At 37.6% G+C, this 23,169-nt stretch overlaps 2 protein-coding genes across 3 annotated transcripts; both read right to left on the minus strand.

Annotated features, from left to right (window-relative positions):
• Positions 1-13: 13 nt before the first annotated feature.
• Positions 14-2,721, minus strand: LOC112711519 (protein ACCELERATED CELL DEATH 6). Its single transcript, XM_025764194.3, has 4 exons — positions 2,253-2,721; positions 1,667-2,025; positions 1,032-1,579; positions 14-837 (listed from the first exon to the last, which is right to left on the minus strand). The coding sequence occupies exons 1-4, from the start codon at positions 2,579-2,581 to the stop codon at positions 190-192; spliced, it is 1,884 nt and encodes a 627-aa protein (XP_025619979.1). The 5' UTR covers positions 2,582-2,721; the 3' UTR covers positions 14-189.
• Positions 2,722-3,736: 1,015 nt separating this feature from the next.
• Positions 3,737-9,712, minus strand: LOC112711520 (phosphoglucan phosphatase DSP4, amyloplastic). Of its 2 annotated transcripts, XM_025764196.3 has the most exons (14): positions 9,208-9,712; positions 8,995-9,064; positions 8,855-8,899; positions 8,158-8,260; positions 7,764-7,840; positions 7,577-7,653; positions 7,403-7,483; positions 6,642-6,774; positions 5,674-5,733; positions 5,476-5,532; positions 5,070-5,165; positions 4,830-4,889; positions 4,585-4,692; positions 3,737-4,215 (listed from the first exon to the last, which is right to left on the minus strand). In XM_025764196.3, the coding sequence occupies exons 1-14, from the start codon at positions 9,231-9,233 to the stop codon at positions 4,081-4,083; spliced, it is 1,128 nt and encodes a 375-aa protein (XP_025619981.1). In that variant the 5' UTR covers positions 9,234-9,712; the 3' UTR covers positions 3,737-4,080. The 2 variants fall into 2 exon arrangements, with proteins under 2 accessions (XP_025619981.1, XP_072059515.1); XM_072203414.1 differs by lacking the exons at positions 8,855-8,899; positions 8,995-9,064; positions 9,208-9,712 and adding an exon at positions 8,349-8,647.
• Positions 9,713-23,169: the final 13,457 nt, after the last annotated feature.

A 23,169-nucleotide genomic window follows, 5' to 3' on the forward strand; every position in this document is an offset into this window, starting at 1 on the left:
TTGCTAAAGTATCTAAAGAACAATATACAAAGCGAAAATATTTCATAGCACGAAAATAATTAGCAGACAAACCAAATTTTAAAGTGCTTTAATACAATACACAAAGCGAGCAAGCAACAAACAAATTCAAGCCCCAGGAGAAAAATGAAAGCCACTAATTAAAGTGCTTTACACATAAATCTAGAAACATTATATGATTCTAGGTTCATCTGATCTTTTGAAGAAAAGTATGAAGAACCCAAATGGTCTAGGTGTAAATCTAATGAACGGAAAAATAATTGCATTCACTAAGTTCATAACAAAGGTGAAAAAAGATTCCCCTCCAAAACTCATTTGCAACACTTGCCTGAAGACAAAGAAGAACGACAATCCGACAATAATAGCCGCAATACCAACAGGAGAAGATCCCAAAACAGCAAATGTTCCTGTTCCAAATGCTACAATCATTGTTGCTATAGCCACCAATGTGAAGGAGAATGCCACTTCAGAGAAGTAATAGTCCAACCACTTAGCTTTGTTTAGCGGCGAGAAGAGATGTATGAAAGCTGCAGAAGCAGCCATAACTAAAGATATGGTGTTGGATACAATGAATGCTTTGAAAGAAGGTTTGTGTCCTAATATAGGACTACCCTTATGATCACCATCTTGTTCTGTACCTCCGGGTAAGGTAAATGCAGCTGCAAATGTCACTGTTGCAATTAGAGTGGCCACTATAAGATGTGATTCCTTTGCTTCTTTCGTGAATTCTAACTTTTTGGTACCCTTTCCTAGTCTATCCCTTTCATCTAAATGTTGACTTCCTATACCTCCAGCTTTTTCTAATTGCATTATCAACCTCTGCATTTGGGTAGAAAAATGTTAACTACCTTATACATAATAATCAAATTAGTCCCTCAGTTTTAATCAAATTTGATTGTTATCTCAAACATATAAACTCCTTCAATCTTTAACCTTTTCTGAATTCCAAATATGTTTATCCTTATTTATACAAAAATAATGTCTAATTTAAATGAGAAAATCTTTTGACTTACTTTTTTGGTCAATACTCTATCAGCATCCTCAGCAATAGCATAAGCAACATCAAGGGCCGTTTGGTCATTCTTGTTCAAAGCAAGTCTGTCCACTCGGTTATGATACACCAACTCCCTACTCTGAATCCGAGAACTTGCAAGGTGATGGAGAGGTGTATCTCCATAAATATCCTTCTCATTATAAAGGTGACTCAGCGACAACTTTCTCATTATTTTAGCAACTATATGTGAAGATCCTCCTTTCACAGCATAATGAAGAACGTTCCAACCTTTGTTGTCTACTATTTCTGAACAACCTTGGTAGTGTTTTACAAATGTGTCCACGATTTCCTCGTGGCCAAAATATGCTGCAATGTGAAAGGCAGTTCTACCTTCCTTATCTTGCATGTATGCTGTGTCTGTGTTCCTATCTTCATTGAGCAATAATGTTGTCAAATCTGTGTTTCCATCTTTTACTGCATAATGAAGAGGAATCCAACCTTTTCTTCCATCCGCATGTTTGATGGCGCTTCTTACATGTTCGTTCTTCATAAGGTCTTTTACCATTCCTAGAAGATTACATCGTTTATATAATTTTCAGTTAAAATATATATTATCTTCAAAAAGTTATGTTTGAGGACAAGAAGATGCAATACCTATGTCACTGTTAATCACAGCTGCGTGCAATGCTGTTCGATCGTTGGGGCCTTCATATGCTGGTGATTCCACTTTCACTAATATCTTATCCACAATTCTCTTATATTTTCTCTCTGAAGCTATATAGAGCGGTGTTTCATTCTCATTGTTAGCAACATTATTAATAGATTTATCAAGATTCAACAATATGTCCACTACTTCAATGGGGTTATGGCGCACTGCCTCATGCAATGCAGTGTCACCAGTCTTGGATTTTGCTCTCATAAGCTCTTTCTCTGCTCTTCTCCCAGCTTCAATGTCATCATGAAAACTCTTGGCACTCTCTATCAACAATTTTGTTACCGCCGAATGTCCGTACCTATGATAAGTCAGATACATGAAACTTAACTATTAAACTGCTGACTTAATTATTTACTAAATTAAAACTAGTCAAGAAAGTTATTATAGAAAAGTATGCAAAGTCTAGTTTCCAATGCAATTGTCGTGCATTTATCAAAATAAAAAGTTTAAAACCTTCTCCTAATAGTAATCTTAACTTGTGTCCTTAGGTTGCGTTTGGAATGCGCATTATAGATAGGTTGGTACCTTGCTGCCAGATGAAGTGGAGTTTCTCCCTTGGCGTTGGCGATTAGAACCTGGCCTCCACATTTATCCAGAACCTTCTTCACAAAATCTTCGGAAACAGTTGATCTTTCGCATCTTTTGTTTAGAAGAGAAAACAACGGTTGGGGTGGGGAAACAGTTTGAGTTGGTATAGTGATTGCAGATGTTAAGTGTAGATGAAGGATGCTGTTATTGTTTGGAGTGAGTAGATGCTCAATGTTTTGGACATGATTGAATGCATCGAAATTGCCTTCGATTGCAGCGTTGTATAAAGTACAATCAATACTCTTCCGCCTGCCACTTCCAGCCATAAGGCTGATGATGACAACTGAAACAATGCAAAGTTACCTCTGTTTTGGAGATTGGTTTCAAAGCTCAAATTAAATGTGACCAACTATTAATAATAAATAAGTAGTAGCATTTGTCTCATCATACACAAACTAGTCCAATCAAATATATACCTTGCTTTGGAGACAGGTTTTATAACAAAAGTGAGACGGATTCATAAGCAAATAGCTGTTTCTGTCACAAATTACATAATTAGTTCATTATTATATATTTTATAAGGTTATTTTAGTCTCTCTTTTTCTATAGTATATTTACTTTAATATATTCTCTATATAATATATACGTGGTTTTAAGATGCCAATACAGCAAAGGTTGGAACGTTCTTCATTATGTAATAACACTTAAAACATGGATGCTTTGGCTCTCAAGAATTTAGAGTCCATCCCCTAAAGCAAGGTATCAACTATGCACTACCTAGAAAAAATAAATAAATAAATAAATAAAGCTTGGCACTCTCTAAGTAAGAAAGTTTCACTTCTAAAGTATTTTTTACATGATTCTCAATAACAAAGATCTAATTATCCAATGCACATAAGTCTTCAACTTATGTGGCCTTAAAAGTACTTAGTGGATAATAAAATGCTATAGCACTAATGTATGGTGTGAAGAATGCCACAAAATCTCACAATAACCATTGACAGCAAAGTGATAAAATTTTATTGTTTGATTAAAGTGAGGAACTCAAATTAATACAACCGAAGACCTAATTACAAAATTGAAAGCAGTTTAAAGACCCAATTGAATGGAAAAATATAAAGACCTAATTGTAAATTTGGTAAATCTATAAAGACTAATAGAATAATTAAACCATATCAATATTTAACTATTATTTTTATACAAAGACATTTTTATCCAAGTAATTTCCATTTCTATTCTTGAAGCAAAATCCAAGATCTATATTATATATAGATAATACAATAATACAATATAAACCAACAACTATGATTCAACCTATTTCAGAGACTCGAGAGCTACTTGATTAAAAGTTAGTAGAAGTAATATAGAAAAGTAAAGTATAAAATTTTAAGGCAGCAAAGTTAACAAAAAAAAAGTGAAGAAACAAATCAAACCAAAATGCAAAATTCGATAATGTGGTCATTTTTTAAAGAAAAAAACCAGAGAGAAAAATAATTCATTATTACCAGAAAAGAAAAACTTTAAGAATATGCTTACACATGAGTGGATGATAATGATGTAAACATTTACTGAAAATCTGAAGGCAACTGGGTATAAGTTATAACTGTATTATCTTTTTAACAGCCATCTTACATGTCATCATGATACATTTGCACTGGTTGAATTGTGCTACGATCATTTTATTTCCATCCAACTCAACACATACTGCTGCATCCCAACATATTTTTCTCTTTTTTGTAACATAGATCTTATCTATGGTTCAAATTTGATGACTCTTTTATTTATAAACGTGCATCTATTTCTTTACATATGAACCATTGATGGTTCACTGCTCAGTCTCATCAGGATAGGCTTCAAGAAACTCTCTTATTCTCAGCCTTTCGTCCTTTGTGAGATCAGGATTATCACCAGTCAATCTCTCCCTAAGCAATGCGCCAACACTGCTGGGATCATGAAGGACCTGTTCATGGAGGAGAATGAATTATCTGAAAATCAAGAGGAAGCACTGTGCAAATTTCTAATGATTTAAAATATGCATCGTTACAATTTGAGCTCAAATCATAAAATATCATATTCTGGAAAATTGTTGTAATTCATACTTGAACAAATTCATGAGCAAAGATTCTAGTTTCTTTACTGAAAAGAAAAGCTACTTCCAATTCCTTGGATTCAAAGATGTTAAGAAAGAGTTAACAATCACTAAATTTCTCCCCTTTCTATTTTTGGTTAAAATAATGGAGGATGTTATAAGGAGCATAGCTCACCCAACACCAAATTTTCCATATGTTGGTCTAATGCCGGTTTTATAAGCAAGGTAGTTCAAACTTACGTCAAGAAAATTGTTGACATGGCCATCTTTGTTGGGAGAAGTTATAAGCTCATTCTTGTTGCATATCCATTTCCCATCAACTATATACTTGTATTCATAGTGCCCTTCCTGGAAAAAAGTTATAAGAAACTTGTTTCTTAAACAATTTTGCATATCACGAAACTAGCAAATGCATTAAAGAAAGATTGAATTCCGAAAACTAGAGTCGGCTAAATCTGCAAATTTGTTTCTATAAGTGCGCTTACAGGCAATTCCCTCTTGAGAGACCACAAACCTTGCTTGTCATCAAAATCTAAGGGCATTCTCTGAAAATTTGTCAAAATTCATCATATTAGCATTGAGTGGAAAAATAAAGAGAGTTGGTGAAATCCAATAAGCATGAAGCTAGTAACTTTCTGGGGCCTTGACCAAAACTACTGTTAATATTTCTATTGCAGAAGAACTCAAACAAAAAAACGAATGAGAAAGCTCGATCAGATCAGCACCTGCCCCCATCCGATATCGAGTCCTGAAACTTCCACTGAAGAGCAATTACTGCCTTCCCATGATAAAGTGACAGACTTCTTACTGAGGCCTGTAAGCTTTGAATGCCATAAATAAATGATGCTTAGTAATATAAACAAAATAAAATCAGTATATATCTGCTTGATATTCACATGTTCTTGTTGATATAATGAGGGAATAAAGATAAGAAATAGTTACATAGTAACATATAATCTATTCTCTTTTAGTTTAATTGCTCCACGGACATCTTTTACCATTAAAAGAAACTAATTGGATCCCTGATTCCCTGTTGCTAAAATTCCGTCAAGTCACTATTATAGGGTAGACTCGAATCAAAATTTATATATGTAGAGACCATAAAAATGTGGAATTTCTAAATTGACTCACAATGTCAGCAGTCGCACTTTTAATGGCATCCAGTTTCGGAAAGCATGGCCTTTTGCTCTGCAAATGACAAAGAGCCTCAAGCAAATGAGAATAATAGCCATTACACTGTTCGAATGAGAATTTTAAGACCTAGATTACAAGGATAATTATCAAATTATTTTGGAATGTGCAGCATTAAAAAGCATCAAGAGAAGTTACCAGGAGAAGTTTATAAGCCTCATTGAGGTTATAACCCTGAACCCAAAACATATATGCCAACTGAGACAAAAATAAACAGTTAATAAGTGACTAATGGAGATCAATCAACATATAATATGTTAAATGTACCTGAGCTAAAAATAAACAAATAAAGATGCATTTGGATTCATGCCAAAATGTTCGAGAAAAAAGGAAAATTGAAATCTACTTCATGGAAGTTTGAATTGGTTAATCCATTTTCCGTCATCCATAGTATAACTAACCACCTTTTGGATTTCCTTACTATTGATCCAATATAAAGTCATACCAAATTCAATAATATCAAAATTAATAGTGAATATATAGTCCCAAAAGCTCTATTATGCTTACATGAATTAGAGAATTAAACCTTTTGTGATAAAACAGCAAAAATATCAATTTTTAGGATTTCTTGTATAACCTTTATAAAAACAAGGGCAAGCTAGAAGAGAATACATTAGGATGGTCTGCGCTATTGCCATACCAGCAAAAATCATTCTAGCAGTCAACAGCAAAAGTATACATGGTAAAGAAAAAGGTGGCCCAGAGCATGAGGCTTCCATTATTGTAAGGTGAGGCAGTCATATGTACACAACATTAGCCCCATAAGAGGAGAATCTATTTCTCACAACTTGAACCAGGGATGGCCAGAGGCAACAAGCTTGGCACCCTACTGTAGCACTAAATTAAGTTTGATCTACAGGCTTTAAAAAATTACATAAAATTATGAAATCAAAAGTTTTGCTATTATATGGTTTTTGGTTATTTATTTGATACTAGCAAATTTAAGCGAGAACAACTAATGAAAGCATTCAGTTGGTGAGAAGTCACTTAATACATTCCGTGTCTTGTCTTTACTTTGATTAAATGGAAAGTAGTTCCTTTAGCATAAATCAGGCAAATACCTGGAGAGAGAAAATGCACACTACAGACAAAATCAAGAGACATACCGCAACGGCTGGAGCTCTTCCAAGTCCAGCAGTGCAATGTATATATGTCACCCCTCCATTGGAATTTATTGCCTTGTATAATTTGCTAACTACAGCTGGGAGACGCATCCGTAAATCAAATGAATCAAAGTCTCTGCCACATCAAAATCAGATCATCGTTGAATGTTAAGAAGTGCAAGGCATACAAAGGCAAAGAAATGTATAATAGAGAGGGAATGATCAAAACCTACCAATAGTTAATAGTAAATTAAGAACAATAAAGCAAAGTGACATTACTAATTAAGAATAAATTAGTGCCTGATAAAAAATAGAAGCAGAGTTTGGCTTACGTGTTGCAAGAGAGCAGTCAAAAAGATCATAAATATTTGTAAGTATATATTATCAACATCCAAGCAAACCATTCCCTTGTTTATATTTAAGTATTTAAAACAGAGTATGTGATTGTTAGGAAGATTATCATATGTGACAGTGACTACAGATTTTACCTTAATATTATTATGAGGGCGGTAATGTCTTTGAGCTTAATTCTTTGCTATATGTTAAACTTTGTTACCCATGCAAGCCATGAGTTGTTAGCACTAATCAGTAGAATATAGAATACAGCGAAGTACTGGATTTTTGTGAACGAAACATTCTAGCAACATTTTCAATGTATTTCTTAACATGCAACTTAACCTGAGTAGAAATAATTCAGGCCAATTTGAATTTATAATGGTCCCCTCTTAATGTTCTCATTTAACCAGTATCATCCCATAACTGACCTTATCTGAGCACGCAAGTGCTGAATGTCACTGCACGCCTTGGCATATTCTCGTATGGCATTGATATCAACTCCAAAATATCTGAAATAGTGGTCAAGAAGCACAACAATTTTTCTTGTTTTCCCAATTTCCAAGTGGAAAAAGAAAGCCTTATAAATAAACTACTAAGGATACTCTAGGTCTGGATCTTGTTGCAAGCAAAATATAGTTTTCACTCCAATTTTCCGAAGTTTGTCAACATCTTCGGGAGTCTGGAATTTACAGATAAAATTAAAGAAGTCAGATGATCAAACTTGATTTCACAAAACTGTACCAGATTGCCACAAATCCACAACTGGAGGGGAAAAAATAAAATAAAAACCTGTAGGCATGATCCTACTATCAAGTCTGGACGGATGAAGTTGTAGTTCATTCCCAATTCATGCCTATATGTCAAAACTGTATAAAACTATGTCATAAAGGGTTTATGGTGTTAATACTCAAAGAATGAAAGAAACGGAAGGTCATTATAATGAAAGACCCATCTATTGGATAATCCAAAGTCCAAACCATCAGCCGAAGGCAAATGCTGTATATATGGCTGCAAGAACTTATCTTAACAAATGACATGAAAGTTTATTTATGGTAACATGAAATCTTTTTACGCAACATCAAAGATGTAGCTTCAAAACAGAGAGATGGTCTTCTAATTGCTTTTGATTAATCAAACCTATAAATACAAAGTAGCAGAATACAAACAGAGTGATGAAATATACCAGCACCCATGGCTTCTGTCATGTTGTTACTATATGTCTCAGACTTTTCCTCTTTCATATCAAAACTACTGGTCTCTGCACTTGGTATGGAACCAGAAGCAGACTGCAAAAGGAAATGCCAATCATGTTCTCTAGTGAAAAGAAAAGAAGATATGAAGCAACGAGGACACAAATTGCAGATACCAATACACCTGTTTACATAAACAAACCAAAGGGAATGACACTTGGGTAAAAAATTGACATTCACTTTTTGAGGTTGAAGTACTTCTATTGCAGACACTCCTTTGTTTTCTTTATAATTTGTTTTTATTCCCACACGTGCACCAAAATGACAAAATGTATTCCCTCCATTCAAATGCTATCACTATCATTGATTTGGCCATTTTGGTATGTTTCAGAATATGCCGAGAAAATTCCATTGTCTTACTATTCTGTGTACTGGCTTCATAATTCAGCTTTGCAATACCACTATTGCGAAACTGCATAATTCCTATGCAAAGAATCCTCACATTATTATTACTATCTATAAGTTTCATAAGAGCTTATGAACTCTTAACCGATTAGCACCACCAACAGCAGATTGATAAAATGGAAAACCAAAAAATGAAAATATATATATATATATATATATATATATATATATATATATATATATATATATATATATATATATATTTCTCGGAAAAGATAAAGTTACCTTAATTGCCATACTTCGATTCTGATGAGAACTCTTGCTGATTCCCTGAAACCAACCACGAAAACCACATTTTTCACATATAAATTAAACACATTAACAAAGAAAATGCAGTGTAAGTAAATAGGGCGAGACTGAGGTACCAGTGAAACAGAACAGAAAGGATGGTTCCTGTGGTGGCGCGTGGATACTTGTAAGGGCAAAACATAGGATCTACAAATGGGGGAAACAGACAGAAAAGAAAAGAAAAAGTTTAATTAAGAATCTCATTCGATTTGGATGCCATGGACAAAGAAAAAGCGTGCATTACAGTGAAAATATAAATTAAAATAAAGGATGAAGAAAGAATAACGAACCGCTGAAGATTCTGAAGACAGTTCATGTTTGCAGCAGAAACCTGAAACACTCTGAGTTGATAGTTATGCAAACTCTCTCTCTCTCTCTCTCTCTCTCTCTCTCTGTAATAGTATCTACTTCGATTACTCTCTATTCCTTGATATTTTGATTCAGGAATTACTTTATTTTATACAGTTACAACCAGAAAAAGGCGTTAGCCTTTTCTTTTTTTGGGATACAGTTCCGTTATTGATTTTTGTTGTAGCAAATTTTTTTTACAGCTACATTTTCATATAAAAATGATAGTTTATATTTTGACATGTATTATATTAAATAAATTAATTAATTGTGTTAAATTATCTGATAATCTTTAATTATTATTTTCACAAAATTTTTATGTGAAAAATATTATTTAGAAGGTTCTTAATCATTATTATTGAGCAAACATTTTTTGTGAATAATCGCTTGATAAAGGCATTGCTGTGTGCAGTGGCTGTTACTAAGATCCAATGATTAAGCATGAAATGTTTCTGATGAATATTTTTGCAATATTTTAGAGAATGAATTTGCAATCGAAGAATGAAGAGGTCAAGAGGACACTCAAATGACATAAACTACTGGGTGCAACCACGTGGGCTCACGGCGGTATAGACACTCCACGCTTTTTACTATGGAAAAAAAAATCATTTGGGAATGTGATTTTCAAGAAGGAAGAAATCATCTTTGAGACCAAGTTAAGATGGTATATCAGTAGGGAAATTATCCGTTGAGAACGCCGAAAATAAATATCTGATGCTGATATTACGCGTCAAGTTTTGATTTACTTGTAAGTTTTATTGATAGTAGAATAATTTTAAATTTTCGTTTTTTTTTTTTGACAAGTGAGATTAATGATATCGATTAATAATTAAATATTTATATATGGAACATATTTGGGTCAATAAAAAAAATTTAGGTGCTGAACAGCTAAAGTGAAAGGGATGATTTTTTTAGCGTAGACGATAATCAAAAAATAAAATTTGTTTTGGTGGAGCGACATATAACTTTTTATGGTACAAGATACAATAAACACAAAAATATAGATGAGGAATAAAAAAAATAAACATCAGAATTTTAAATTTTAAAAATAATAAAAATAAATAAATAATAAATTTAACTATCTTTTTTAACATATTTTTTATTAATGTTACGTACATCTAAGTTGATGCAGTTTATGTGAAGTAAAATGAGAATATTTTAGTTTTTTAATTTATTATAAATGTATTTAAAAAATGTACAAAATTTATATTTTATCATATATAAACATACTATAATATTATATACGATTGTTGAGGTGAAAATTGTTCACATCTTGCAATCAACAAATAATATTCAATATGATCGTGAAAAAAAAGTTAATATTAATTCATATACTTTGTGTATAGATTTATGATACAAATAATTTTTATAGTAATATAATTTAATTCTATATCTACATCAAAATATTATTTTGTAATATTTTATATCTACATAAAAAATATTCTATATTTACATCAAAAATAAATCTAAATTCAAAAAATTAAAAATATTTTGAACCTAATTATATTAAAATGATTATTATTATTATTTTGTAATATTTTATAAGGTGGTTGGTTTAATCTATTATATATTATTAAATTTTTTTTTTACTTAACAATAAAGCTAGTATGTCATATTTTGTGAGAGTGTTTTTAAATTTATTCTTTTCAACCATTAAATTAAATAAATTATAATATATAAATTATAAAATTAATTGATTTAATCAATTTATATGGTTGAATAATTTTTGGATAGTATTTATTTTTATAACTTTAGTTAGAATGATAAAAAAAATTATTTTAATTAAAAGTCAAAGTTAGCAATACTAATTGCTTAATAATCATAGTCAATTTATTTAACATATAGTAAAATTAATTTTCTAATAACTATTAATAACATCAATAGGTATTTTAAAAAATACTCTAAAGTACTCCTTTGTTTTCAATTTTAAGTTTGTCTTTGTTCATATAAAATCCACCTTCTTCGCGCAGAAGGCTGCAGACTAGCCGATAACAACACCTGGCAGCTACCGCTGGATTCCAAATTCGAAGGACACTAGGCAGACAAAACAAAAGTGTAATTTAAAGTGTAACACAGCAAAAATCTACAAGAAAAAACTATCCTCTGCAATCACTGAAAGTTATTGTCATGCGGATCAGCAACACAGCAAGTATAAAAGGCTGCCAAATCCCATAGTTGATACAGAATATATTGTACATGAGCCAAAGTAGTGTCTGGTACGAGTCCAAATATATATATATTAGACATTTTGAAGTGGTCCCAATGACTCTATGCAAAGGGTCAAAAACATCAAGATATTCTTCACTACAGATTGTGTTGTACCTTGAACTACACTTTTATCTACTTGGTACTTTACATTCGGATTCAGAGTCCAGTAGAAGCGCAGCCAGGTGTTGTCATCCTGATCGACTAGTTCTAAATGAAATAATTTTGCAATTTTCTGATGAAATTGTGGTTTAAATTTGATTTTAATAAAAGAAAATAAAATTGAGGTGAAAGAAGATTCAGAAAAAATAAATTTGTCATATAAACAATAACGGAGTATTTTGGAGTACTTCAGAGTATTTATTGTTATTATCCACTATTTATTTATAGCTATTAAAAAATTAATTTTACTAAAATTTAATTCAAATCAATAAATAAATTAATTATGGTTTTGAGATAATTAGTATTGTTAGCTTTAACTTCTAAAACTAAACAAATTTTTTTATGGTTCTAACTGAAGATACCAAAATGAATACTATCTAAACATTATTCAAGCATATGAATTGATTAAATCAATTAGTTTTATAATTTGTTTATTATAATTAATTTGATTTAATGATTGAAAAGAATAAATTTAAAAATAATTTCACAAATATGATATGCTAGCTTCATTATTAAATATAAAAAATTAGTTTTAATAATATATAATAGATTAAACCAACTACAGTTATAAAATATTACAAAATAATAATAATAATCATTTTAATATAATTAAGTTCAAAATAATCATTAATTAAAAAGCTAAATTTTCAACTTCTTGAATTTAAATTTATGTATTTGGTGTAAATATAGAATTATATTATGTTACAAACTACCACAGTCTAGCCCGTTTACCTGATGCGTAGGACCACCACACCCGCCCCGAAGCACACGCGACTTGCCACAAAGCAGCTCAAGTCACCACGCCTAGTAATCAGCTGGGTCGGTACCCTCGAGGCAGCACCCCAGACCCCCGACCCGGAAACTAGAGTGACCTCACCTCCACGTGGACTAGGACAGTTCATGGAAGCTTTTTGGCCATTTTACTAGGTCACCTATAGGCCCACCCAGCACAGTATATAAGGAAAGAGGCCAAGCTCTCCCCCAAGGTATGTGACATCTTACCTAATTCGGCTATCACCTCGTACGAACACTGACTTGATCATCGAAGTCTCTTTGTAGGTGGCCAGCCCCGGTCCACGCCGTCTCCGACGTCACCATCTTCCAGTTCACACCTCCACTTTTGCTCCAAGTCCGTTCAAGGCCTCACCCACTCATTCTCTCCGCACCACCCGACCCGTCGAGCACCCGAGGTCCCTCAGGTAACGAACGTTGGCGCCGTCTGTGGAGACCTAGAGCAGACATGGAGCGACTCCCCACGTCGGAGGAACTTCGCGAATGAGGAGGGGCCCGCCTGAGTAGGGCGAGTTCAACAGCCCACGCCGGCGAACAACCACGATCCTCCGTTCAGCCAAACCAACCAATCTACACCAAGCCCCTGAAAGACGTCCCTTCGGAAGGACGGGAGCCAACATCGCTAAGATTATGCAAGAGTTTAGACACAGAGTGCAAAACCTTGAAAGGGAGCTAGCAACGAGGAGTCGATCCCACAGAGACGTCAGCCAACCCGGCACCCACTCCCCCTCCCGGAGATACGAGAATCAAGAAAGGAGTCCGACAAAAGACAGAGACGAAGAGCATACACAGGCAACCTCCCGATTTACCCAAGGCAGATCCGAAAGTCGTGGGGAGTCCCAAAAGGGAGAAGCCAGGAAACGGCTGAAACCCATCATCATGGGAGCTACTCCTTTCCACCCCTCGATCAAGGTCTGGCTTCCGAGAAATTTCGACAAGTCGACGGACATGAGGTACGATGGGACTAAGGACCCCCAGGAACATCTCACGACATTTGAAGCAAGAATGAATTTGGAAGGGGTAGGCGACGCGATCAGGTGCCGAGCATTCCCTGTGACGCTGGCCGGCCAGCGATTCGATAGTTTAACGCACTCCCACAAGGATCCATCACGACCTTCACAGACATCTCCCAAAGCTTCCTAGCTCGGTTCACAACACGCATAGCCAAGGCAAAACACCCGATCAACTTGTTGGGGGTTACCCAAAACCCTGAAGAGCCGACCAGAAAGTTTTTTAACAGATTCCACAATGAATGCTTGAAAATCGACGCCTCACCGACTCGGTTGCCAGTCTCTACCTAACGAACAGCTTGCTAAACGAGGACTTTAGAAAGCACCTCACCACCAAGCCTGTCTGGACCATGCAGAAAATTCAAAGCATGGCCAAGGAATACATCAACGATGAGGAGGTAAGCCAGTCGTGGCAACCAATAAACGGCAGCCCTCGAATCCCTCAGCACGGCAGGCCCCTCAGGTTGACAGATACAGGGAAGCTCCCAGGGACGGAACCTCAGCAAAACAACCAAAACAACTCCCATAGGTAGGGAGGTTCACAAACTACACGCCACTCACGGCGCCCATAGTGGAAGTCTACAGCAGATCACGGACAAGGGAATCCTGCCCAGACACAGACCATTGAAAGAGAGAACAGGAGGAAACAAAAGCCTTTACTGTGATTACCATTAGGGGTTCGACCACAAAACCCATGACTGCTTCGATCTTAAAGACGCTTTAGAGCAGGCCATCAGGGAAGGAAAGTTGAACGATTTCTCCCGACTCATCCGAGAACCAAGGAGACGAGAGCGAGAATGCTCCGAAGAGGACCGCAGCCAGACTGTCAAACCAAGACAAGAACCCACAGGGAACGCCGACAACACCCCAACTTTCGTGGTCAACATCGTGGTCGGGCGTGATACCCCCCTCCAAGTCCAAATCGGCGGCAAAAAAGGATACTTGGGTCCTATCCATCTAGACAGGAGGTCCCGCCGCCCTGAACAGAGGATCTCCCATGATATCCTTCGGTCCAGAAGATCAATGGTTTCACGATCTCCCTGAAAACCCCCTCCCCCATGGTAATCACAGCAATGGTCGGGTCGGGGTTAGTCAGGTGAATCCTCGTCGATACCGGGGCTGACTCCAACATCCTGTTCAGGAATGTATTCCATGCCATGGGACTCAAGGAGTCTGACCTCAAGAGCCGCCAGCACGGGGTCATGGGACTAGGCGATAACTATATAAAACCCGACGGGACAATCTCCCTCCCAATCTGCCTAGGAACCAGAGACACCAGGAGGTCGGTTATGGCAGACTTCGTGGTCCTCAGAGACTCCACAGCCTACAACATCATCCTAGGGAGAAAAACCATCAACGAGTTCTTAGGCGTAATATGCACCAAATTCTTAACAATAAAGTTCATAACGGATAAAGGAACCGTTGGCTCCATTAGGGGAGACTTAGAAGTGGCGGTCTCCTGTGACAACGCCAGTCTCTCCCTAAGGAAAGAGTCAAAGAAAGCAGCGGCGTGTTCCTGGCAAACCTGGACGTAAGGATGGAGGACAAGCCAAGGCCGGAACCAGAAGGAAACATGGAGAAGTTCCAAATAGAAAACTCGGCAGAGTAGTTTACCTTTGTAAACAGGAACCTTCCTCACAAGCTCAAGGGCCCCCTCACGGAGGTCGTCAGGACGAACGGCGACCTCTTCGCATGGACGCCGTCAGACATGCCGGCCAAAGTTATGTCCCACCGACTAGCCGTCAAACCAGACGCCAAACCAGTAGCCCAATGGCGAAGAAAGATGTCTCAGGAAAGGGCTGATGAGGTGGCCAGGCAAACAGCTGGGCTACTAGAAGTCAGATTCATCAAAGAGCTCAAGTACTCAATGTGGCTGTCCAACGTCGTCCTCGTCAAAAAAGTCAGCAGAAGGTGGAAAATGTGTGTCGACTATTCCGATCTGAATAAAGCATGCCCTAAAGACTCTTTCCCTCTCCCCAGCATCGACACCTTGGTAGACTCGGTGGTAGGATATCGCTTCCTCAGCTTCATGGACGCGTACTCTGACTCTGGGGTGTCAAAAATCCCCAGGAGGCAGAGATCCCTACGGGAACCGCGCCGAATGGGCCCTAATGGTGGGGAATTTTTCCCGTGGGGATGGGGATGGGGAGTAAAATTCCCCCGAGACAGGCGTGGGGACCCAAGCGGGGATCCCCGCCCCATCCTTAATAATTCCCCGAGTTTTTGAACTTACTTAATAACCCTTACTTTATTTCTACTATAAGGATTTTTTTTAGTAATTTCACTCATTGAAAAATCATAACCCTATTGTTCAAGATTGTATTTTATGGACTATGATTTCCTATGTTATATTTCTGGACTTATAATCTTGGATAAGATATGTTTGTGTGTTTGTAATAATATTTTGTAGTTTGTTTTTTGGTTTTTTTATTTTTTTATTATAATTTTCATATGAATGTTAAACATAGGGAGATGGGTGATGAGCGGATAATTTGTACGCTTTTTGGCATTGTTTTTAGTATGTTTTTGGTATGATCTAGTTAGTTTTTAGTATATTTTTATTAGTTTTTAGTTAAAATTCACTTTTCTGGACTTTACTATGAGTTTGTGTGTTTTTCTATGATTTCAGGTATTTTCTGGCTGAAATTGAGGGACCTGAGCAAAAATCTGATTCAGAGACTAAAAAGGACTGCAGATGTTGTTGGATTCTGACCTCCCTGCACTCGGAGTGGATTTTCTGGAGCTACAGAAGCCCAATTGGCGCGCTCTCAACGGCCTTGGAAAGTAGACATCCTGGACTTTCCAGCAATATATGATAGTCCATACTTTGCCCAAGATTTGATGGCCCAAACCGGCGTTCAAAGTCACCCTCAGGAATTCCAGCGTTAAACGCCGGAACTGGCACCAAAATGGGAGTTAAACGCCCAAACTGGCACTAAAGCTGGCGTTTAACTCCAAGAAGAGTCTCTACACGAAAATGCTTCATTACTCAGCCCAAGCACACACCAAGTGGGCCCGGAAGTGGATTTTTATGTCATTTACTCATTTCTGTAAACCTTAGGCTACTAGTTCTCTATAAGTAGGACCTTTTACTATTGTATTGGAAGACCTTGGGTAGCTATCTTCATTTTTATGCTATCTTAGATCACTGGGAGGCTGGCCTCACGGGCATGCCTAGACCTTGTTCTTATGTATTTTCAACGGTGGAGCTTCTACACACCATAGATTAAGGTGTGGAGCTCTGCTGTACCTCGAGTATTAATACAATTACTATTGTTCTTCCATTCAATTCCGTTTGTTCTTGTTCTAAGATATCACTTGTTCTTCAACTTGATGAATGTGATGATCCGTGACACTCATCATCATTCTCACCTATGAACGTGTGACTGACAACCACCTCCGTTCTACCTTCGATTGGGTGAATATCTCTTGGATTCCTGATTGCACGATGCATGGTTGATCGCCTGACAACCGAGTGCTCGCCTGACAACCGAGCCAACCATTCCGTGAGATCAGAGTCTTCGTGGTATAGGCTAGAACTGATGGCGGCATTCAAGAGAATCCGGAAGGTCTAACCTTGTCTGTGGTATTCTGAGTAGGATTCAATGATTGAATGACTGTGACGTGCTTCAAACTCCTAGCAGGCGGGGCGTTAGTGACAGACGCAAAAGAATCGCTGGATTCTATTCCGGCCTGACCGAGAACCGACAGATGATTAGCCATGCTGTGACAGAGCATAGGAACATTTTCACTGAGAGGATGGGAGGTAGCCACTGACAACGGTGAAACCCTTGCATAAGCTTGCCATGGAAAGGAGTAAGAAGGATTGGATGAAGACAGTAGGAAAGCAGAGAGACGGAAGGGAAGGCATCTTCATGCGCTTATCTGAAGTTCCTACCAATGAATTACATAAGTACCTCTATCTTTATCTTTATGTTTTTATGCGTTCATCATCATATCCATTTGAGTTTGCCTGACTAAGATTTACAAGATGACCATAGCTTGCTTCATACTAACAATCTCCGTGGGATCGACCCTTACTCGCGTAAGGTTTATTACTTGGACGACCCAGTGCACTTGCTGGTTAGTTGTGCGAAGTTGTGTAATGCCATGGTATTGAACACCAAGTTTTTGGGGTTCATGACCGGGGATTATGAGAGTTGTGAAAAGTATTGTTCACAATTTCGCGCACCAAGTTTTTGGCGCCGTTGCCGGGGATTGTTCAAGTTTTGAGCAAGCTTTTGGTCCGGTAACATCAGTGCCAAATTTCTGATCCGGCAACAGCACCAAGTTTTTGGCGCCGTTGCCGGGGATTGTTCAGTTTGGACAACTGACGGTTCATCTTGTTGCTTAGATTAGGTATTTATTTTTTTCGAAATTCTTGAAGATGAATTCTAGAGTTTCATGATGATTTGTTGAAGTCTGGCTGGCTGAGAAGCCATGTCTAATCTCATTGGACCGAGGTTTCAACTTATCATCACAAAAGCTTGTTGATTTTTATCAATCTTGCTTTTGGAGCAGTGATCTGCTAAGGCTTGGCTGGCCTTTGGCCATGTCTAGTGTTTTGGACCGAAGCTTTCTTTGAAAGCTTGGCTGGCTGTGAAGCCATGTCTAATTCCTGGACCGGAGTCTTAGACTAGCATTGCACTGATTCCTGGAATTCTCATTAAGAATTTTGATATCTTTTTCCATTTAATTTTCGAAAAACACAAAAAAAATTAAAAAAATCATAAAATCCAAAAATTTCTTGTTTGAGTCTAGTGTCTCATCTTAAGTTTGGTGTCAATTGCATGCATTCATTCATGTGTCTTAAGGATTTTCAAGTAATTCTTGATAATTTTCGTGCTCTGATCTTTGATTCAATTGACTTGAGTGTTTTGTGTGTCTCATATGCATTTTCATTTTGTTAGTGTCAGTAGTATACAAAATGCTAAGTTTGGTGTCTTGCATGCATTGTTATTTGATTCGTTCTTATTATTAAAAATCCAAAAATCTTTTTAATTTGTGTCTTTTCAAGTCAATAATACAGAGAATTGAAGATTCAGAACATTCAGCAGAGGACTTGCACAGAAAAAGCTGGGCGTTCAAAACGCCCAGTGAAGAAGGACAGACTGGCGTTTAAACGCCAGCCAGGGTACCTGGTTGGGCGTTTAACGCCCAAAAGGGTAGCATTTTGGGCGTTAAACGCCAGAATGTGCACCATTCTGGGCGTTTAACGCCAGGATGGCTAAAAGGGAAGATTTTGTTTTCAAATCAAAATTTTTTTTTAGTTTTCAAAATCAAATCTTTTTCAAATCAATTTTTCAATAAAATCTTTTTCAAAATCAATTTCTTTCCATTTTCAAAGATACTTGCTACCAATTAATTATTTGATTCAACATTTCAAGTATGTTGCCTTTTCTGTTGAGAAAGGTTTAATGTTTGAATCATATCTTTTCTTGTTAGTCAAGTTTTTGATTTTCAAAATCAAATCTTTTTAAAAATGTTTTTCAAATCATATCTTCTCAATCACAATTTTAAAAAAAAAACCAATCATATCTTCTTAACCACATCTTTTTCAAAATAGTTTTCAATCAAATCTCTCTTGATTTCTAATTTCAAAATCTTTTTCAAAAATCACTTTATTTCTTTCCCACTTTCATTTTCGAAAATTAAGTAATGTTTTTAAAAAATGTTTTCAAAATTTTTTACTTAATTTTCGAAAATCACTTCCCTCCTTCTCACATCCTTCTATTTATGGACTAATACTATCCCTTAATGCAAAATTCGAACTCCATCTTCTTTGATAAGTTCGAATTTTCTACTTCTGTCTTCTACTTTTCTTTTCCTCTGACACTTCAAGGAATCTCTATACTGTGACATAGAGGATTCCACATTTCCTTGTTCTCTTCTCTTTCTTATGAGCAGGAGCAAAGACAAAAGCATTCTTGTTGAGGCTGACCCTGAACCTGAAAGGATCTTGAAGAGAAAGCTAAGAGAAGCCAAAGCACAACTCTCTTTAGAGGACCTGACCGAATTCTTCAAAGAAGAAGAACTCATGGCAGCCGAAAACAACAACAATGCCAACAATGCAAGGAAGGTGCTGGGTGACTTTACTGCACCTACTCCTGACTTCTATGGGAGAAGCATCTCTATCCCTGCCATTGGAGCAAACAACTTTGAGCTTAAGCCTCAATTAGTTTCTCTAATGCAACAGAATTGCAATTTCCATGGACTTCCATTGGAAGATCCTCATCAGTTTTTAGCTGAGTTCTTGCAAATCTGTGACACTGTCAAGACTAATGGGGTTGACCCTGAGGTCTACAGACTTATGCTATTCCCTTTTGCTGTAAGAGACAGAGCTAGAACATGGTTGGACTCTCAACCTAAAGAAAGCCTGGACTCTTGGGAAAAGCTAGTCAATGCCTTCTTGGCAAAGTTCTTTCCACCTCAAAAATTGAGTAAGCTTAGAGTGGAAGTCCAAACCTTCAGACAGAAGGAAGGAGAATCCCTCTATGAAGCTTGGGAAAGATACAAACAATTAATCAGAAAGTGTCCCTCTGACATGCTTTCTGAATGGAGCATCATAGGTATTTTCTATGATGGTCTCTCTGAACTGTCCAAGATGTCTTTGGATAGCTCTGCAAGAGGATCTCTTCATCTGAAGAAGACGCCTACTAAAGTTCAAGAACTGATTGAAATGGTTGCAAATAACCAATTCATGTACACTTCTGAAAGAAATCCTGTGAACAATGGGACTAGTCAGAAGAAAGGAGTTCTTGAGATTGACACTCTGAATGCCATATTGGCTCAGAACAAAATATTGACCCAACAAGTCAATATGATTTCTCAAAGTCTGTCTGGGATGCAAAATGCACCAAGCAGTACTAAGGAGACTTCATCTAAGGAAGAAGCCTATGATCCTGAGAACCCTTCAATGGAAGAGGTGAATTACATGGGAGAACCCTATGGAAACACCTATAATCCTTCATGGAGAAATCATCCAAATTTTTCATAGAAGGATCAACAGAGACCCCAACAAGGTTTCAACAATAATAATGGTGGAAGAAACAGGTTTAGCAACAGCAAGCCTTTTTCATCATCTTCTCAGCAACAGACAGAGAGTTCTAAGCAGAATACCTCTAACTTAGCAACCATGGTCTCTGATCTAATCAAAACCACTCAAAGTTTCATGACTGAAACAAGGTTCTCCATCAGAAATTTGGAAGGACAAGTGGGTCAGCTGAGCAAGAAAATTACTGAACTCCCTCCTAGTACTCCCCCAAGCAATACAGAAGAAAATCCAAAAGGAGAGTGCAAGGCCATCAACATGGCCGAATTTTGGGAAGGAGAAGAGGCAGTGAACGCCACTGAGGAAGGCCTCACTGGACGTCCACTGGCCTCCAATGAGTTCCCCAATGAGGAACCATGGGAATCTGAGGCTCAAACTGAGACCATAGAGATTCCATTGGACTTACTTCTGCCATTCATGAGCTCTGATGAGTATTCCTCCTCTGAAGAGGATGAGTATGTCACTGAAGAGCAAGTTGCTAAATACCTTGGAGCAATCATGAAGCTAAATGACAAGTTATTTGGAAATGAGACTTGGGAGGATGAACCCCCTTTGCTCACCAAAGAACTGGATGACTTGTCTAGGCAGAAACTGCCTCAAAAGAGACAGGATCCTGGGAAGTTTTCAATACCTTGTACCATAGGCACCATGACCTTCAAGAAGGCCTTGTGTGACTTAGGGTCAAGTGTAAACCTCATGTCTCTCTCTGTAATGGAGAAGTTAGGGATCTCTGAGGTGCAAGCTGCAAAAATCTCACTAGAGATGGCAGACAATTCAAGAAAACAAGCCCATGGACTTGTAGAGGATGTTCTGGTAAAAGTTGAAGACTATTACATCCCTACTGATTTCATAGTCCTAGAGACTGGGAAGTGCATGGATGAATCCATCATCCTTGGCAGACCCTTCCCAGCCACAGCAAAGGCTGTGATTGATGTTGATAGAGGAGAGTTGATCATTCAAGTGAATGAAGAATCCTTGGTGTTTAAGGCCCAAGGATATCCCTCTGTCATCATGGAGAGGAAGCATGAAGAGCTCCTCTCAAAACAGAGCCAAACAGAGCCCCCACAGTCAAACTCTAAGTTTGGTGTTGGGAGGCCACAACCAAACTCTAAGTTTGGTGTTGAACCCCCACATTCAAACTCTAAGTTTGGTGTTGGGAGGTTCCAACATGGCTCTGAATATCTGTGAGGCTCCATGAGAGTCCTCTGTCAAGCTACTGACATTAAAGAAGCGCTTGTTGGGAGGTAACCCAATGTTATATTTTATATATTTTTCTTTGTCATTTTATATTTTTTTTTGTAGGTTGATGATCATGAGAAGTCACAAAATCAATAAAAAAAGCAAAAACAGAATGAAAAACAGGAAGAAAAACAGCACACCCTGGAGGACGCACCTACTGGCGTTTAAACGCCAGTGAGGTTAGCTGTTGGGCGTTTAACGCCCAGTCTGGCACCATCTGGGCGTTTAACGCCAGAAAGGGGCACCAGACTGGCGTTAAACGCCAGAAAAGGGCAAGAAGTTGGCGTTAAATGCCAGAAATGGGCACCAGCCCGGCGTTTAACGCCAGAAATGGCTAAAAATGCAAATTTGCTTGCCATTTGGTGCAGGGATGACTTTTCCTTGACACCTCAGGATCTGTGGACCCCACAGGAACCCCACCTACCTCACCATTCAAATTCAAACCACTTTCCCACCCAAACCCACCCTCAAATGGCCGAACCCTACCCTTCCCCCTCTCCTATATAAACCCTCCTTCACTCCTTCATTTTCACACATCCTAAACACCATTTCTCTCCCTTTTAGCCGAACACAAAGCCATTCCCTTCTTCCTCTTTCCTTCTTCTCCCACTCTCTTCTTTCTTCTTTTGCTCGAGGACGAGCAAACATTTTAAGTTTGGTGTGGTAAAAGCATTGCTTTTTATTTTTTCATAACCATTTATGGCATCCAAGGCCGGAGAAACCTCTAGAAAGAGGAAAGGGAAGGCAAAAGCTTCCACCTCCGAGTCATGGGAGATGGAAAGATTCATCTCAAGGGTGCATCAAGACCATTTCTATGAAGTTGTGGCCTTGAAGAAGGTGATCCCCGAGGTCCCTTTTTCACTCAAAAAGGGTGAATATCCGGAGATCCGACATGAGATCCGAAGAAGAGGTTGGGAAGTTCTTACCAACCCCATTCAACAAGTCGGAATCTTGATGGTTCAAGAGTTCTATGCCAATGCATGGATCACCAAGAACCATGACCAAAGTGTGAACCCGAATCCAAAGAATTATCTTACTATAGTTCGGGGGAAATACTTGGCTTTTAGTCCGGAAAGTGTAAGGTTGGCATTCAACTTGCCTATGATGCAAGGAGATGAACATCCTTACACTAGAAGGGTCAACTTTGATCAAAGGTTGGACCAAGTCCTCACAGTCATATGTGAAGAGGGCGCCCAATGGAAGAGAGATTCAAGAGGGAAGCCGGTTCAATTGAGAAGGCATGACTTCAAGCCCGTGGCTAGAGGATGGTTGGAGTTTATCCAACGCTCCATCATTCCCACTAGCAACCGGTCCGAAGTTACCATAGACCGGGCTATCATGATTCATAGCATCATGATTGGAGAAGGAATAGAAGTTCATGAGGTTATAGCTCAAGAGCTTTATAAGGTGGCGGACAAGTCCTCTACCTTGGCAAGGTTGGCCTT

The sequence above is a fragment of the Arachis hypogaea genome, chromosome 9 (assembly GCF_003086295.3).
Source record: "Arachis hypogaea cultivar Tifrunner chromosome 9, arahy.Tifrunner.gnm2.J5K5, whole genome shotgun sequence".
Lineage (NCBI taxonomy): Eukaryota > Viridiplantae > Streptophyta > Magnoliopsida > Fabales > Fabaceae > Arachis > Arachis hypogaea.

Excerpts from the sequence above, each read along its gene's own strand:
- LOC112711520 (XM_025764196.3), bottom strand. The coding sequence starts at position 9,233 with ATGAACTGTCTTCAGAATCTTCAGCG. Across the intron at positions 8,900-8,994 it reads CTTTCTGTTCTGTTTCACTG|GGAATCAGCAAGAGTTCTCA; the intron begins GTACCTCAGTCT and ends GGTTGGTTTCAG. Across the intron at positions 4,890-5,069 it reads TCGATATCGGATGGGGGCAG|AGAATGCCCTTAGATTTTGA; the intron begins GTGCTGATCTGA and ends ACAAATTTTCAG.
- LOC112711519 (XM_025764194.3), bottom strand. The coding sequence starts at position 2,581 with ATGGCTGGAAGTGGCAGGCGGAAGAGTATTGATTGTACTTTATACAAC. Across the intron at positions 1,580-1,666 it reads TGTGATTAACAGTGACATAG|GAATGGTAAAAGACCTTATG; the intron begins GTATTGCATCTT and ends GTAATCTTCTAG. Across the intron at positions 838-1,031 it reads ATAGAGTATTGACCAAAAAA|AGGTTGATAATGCAATTAGA; the intron begins GTAAGTCAAAAG and ends ACCCAAATGCAG.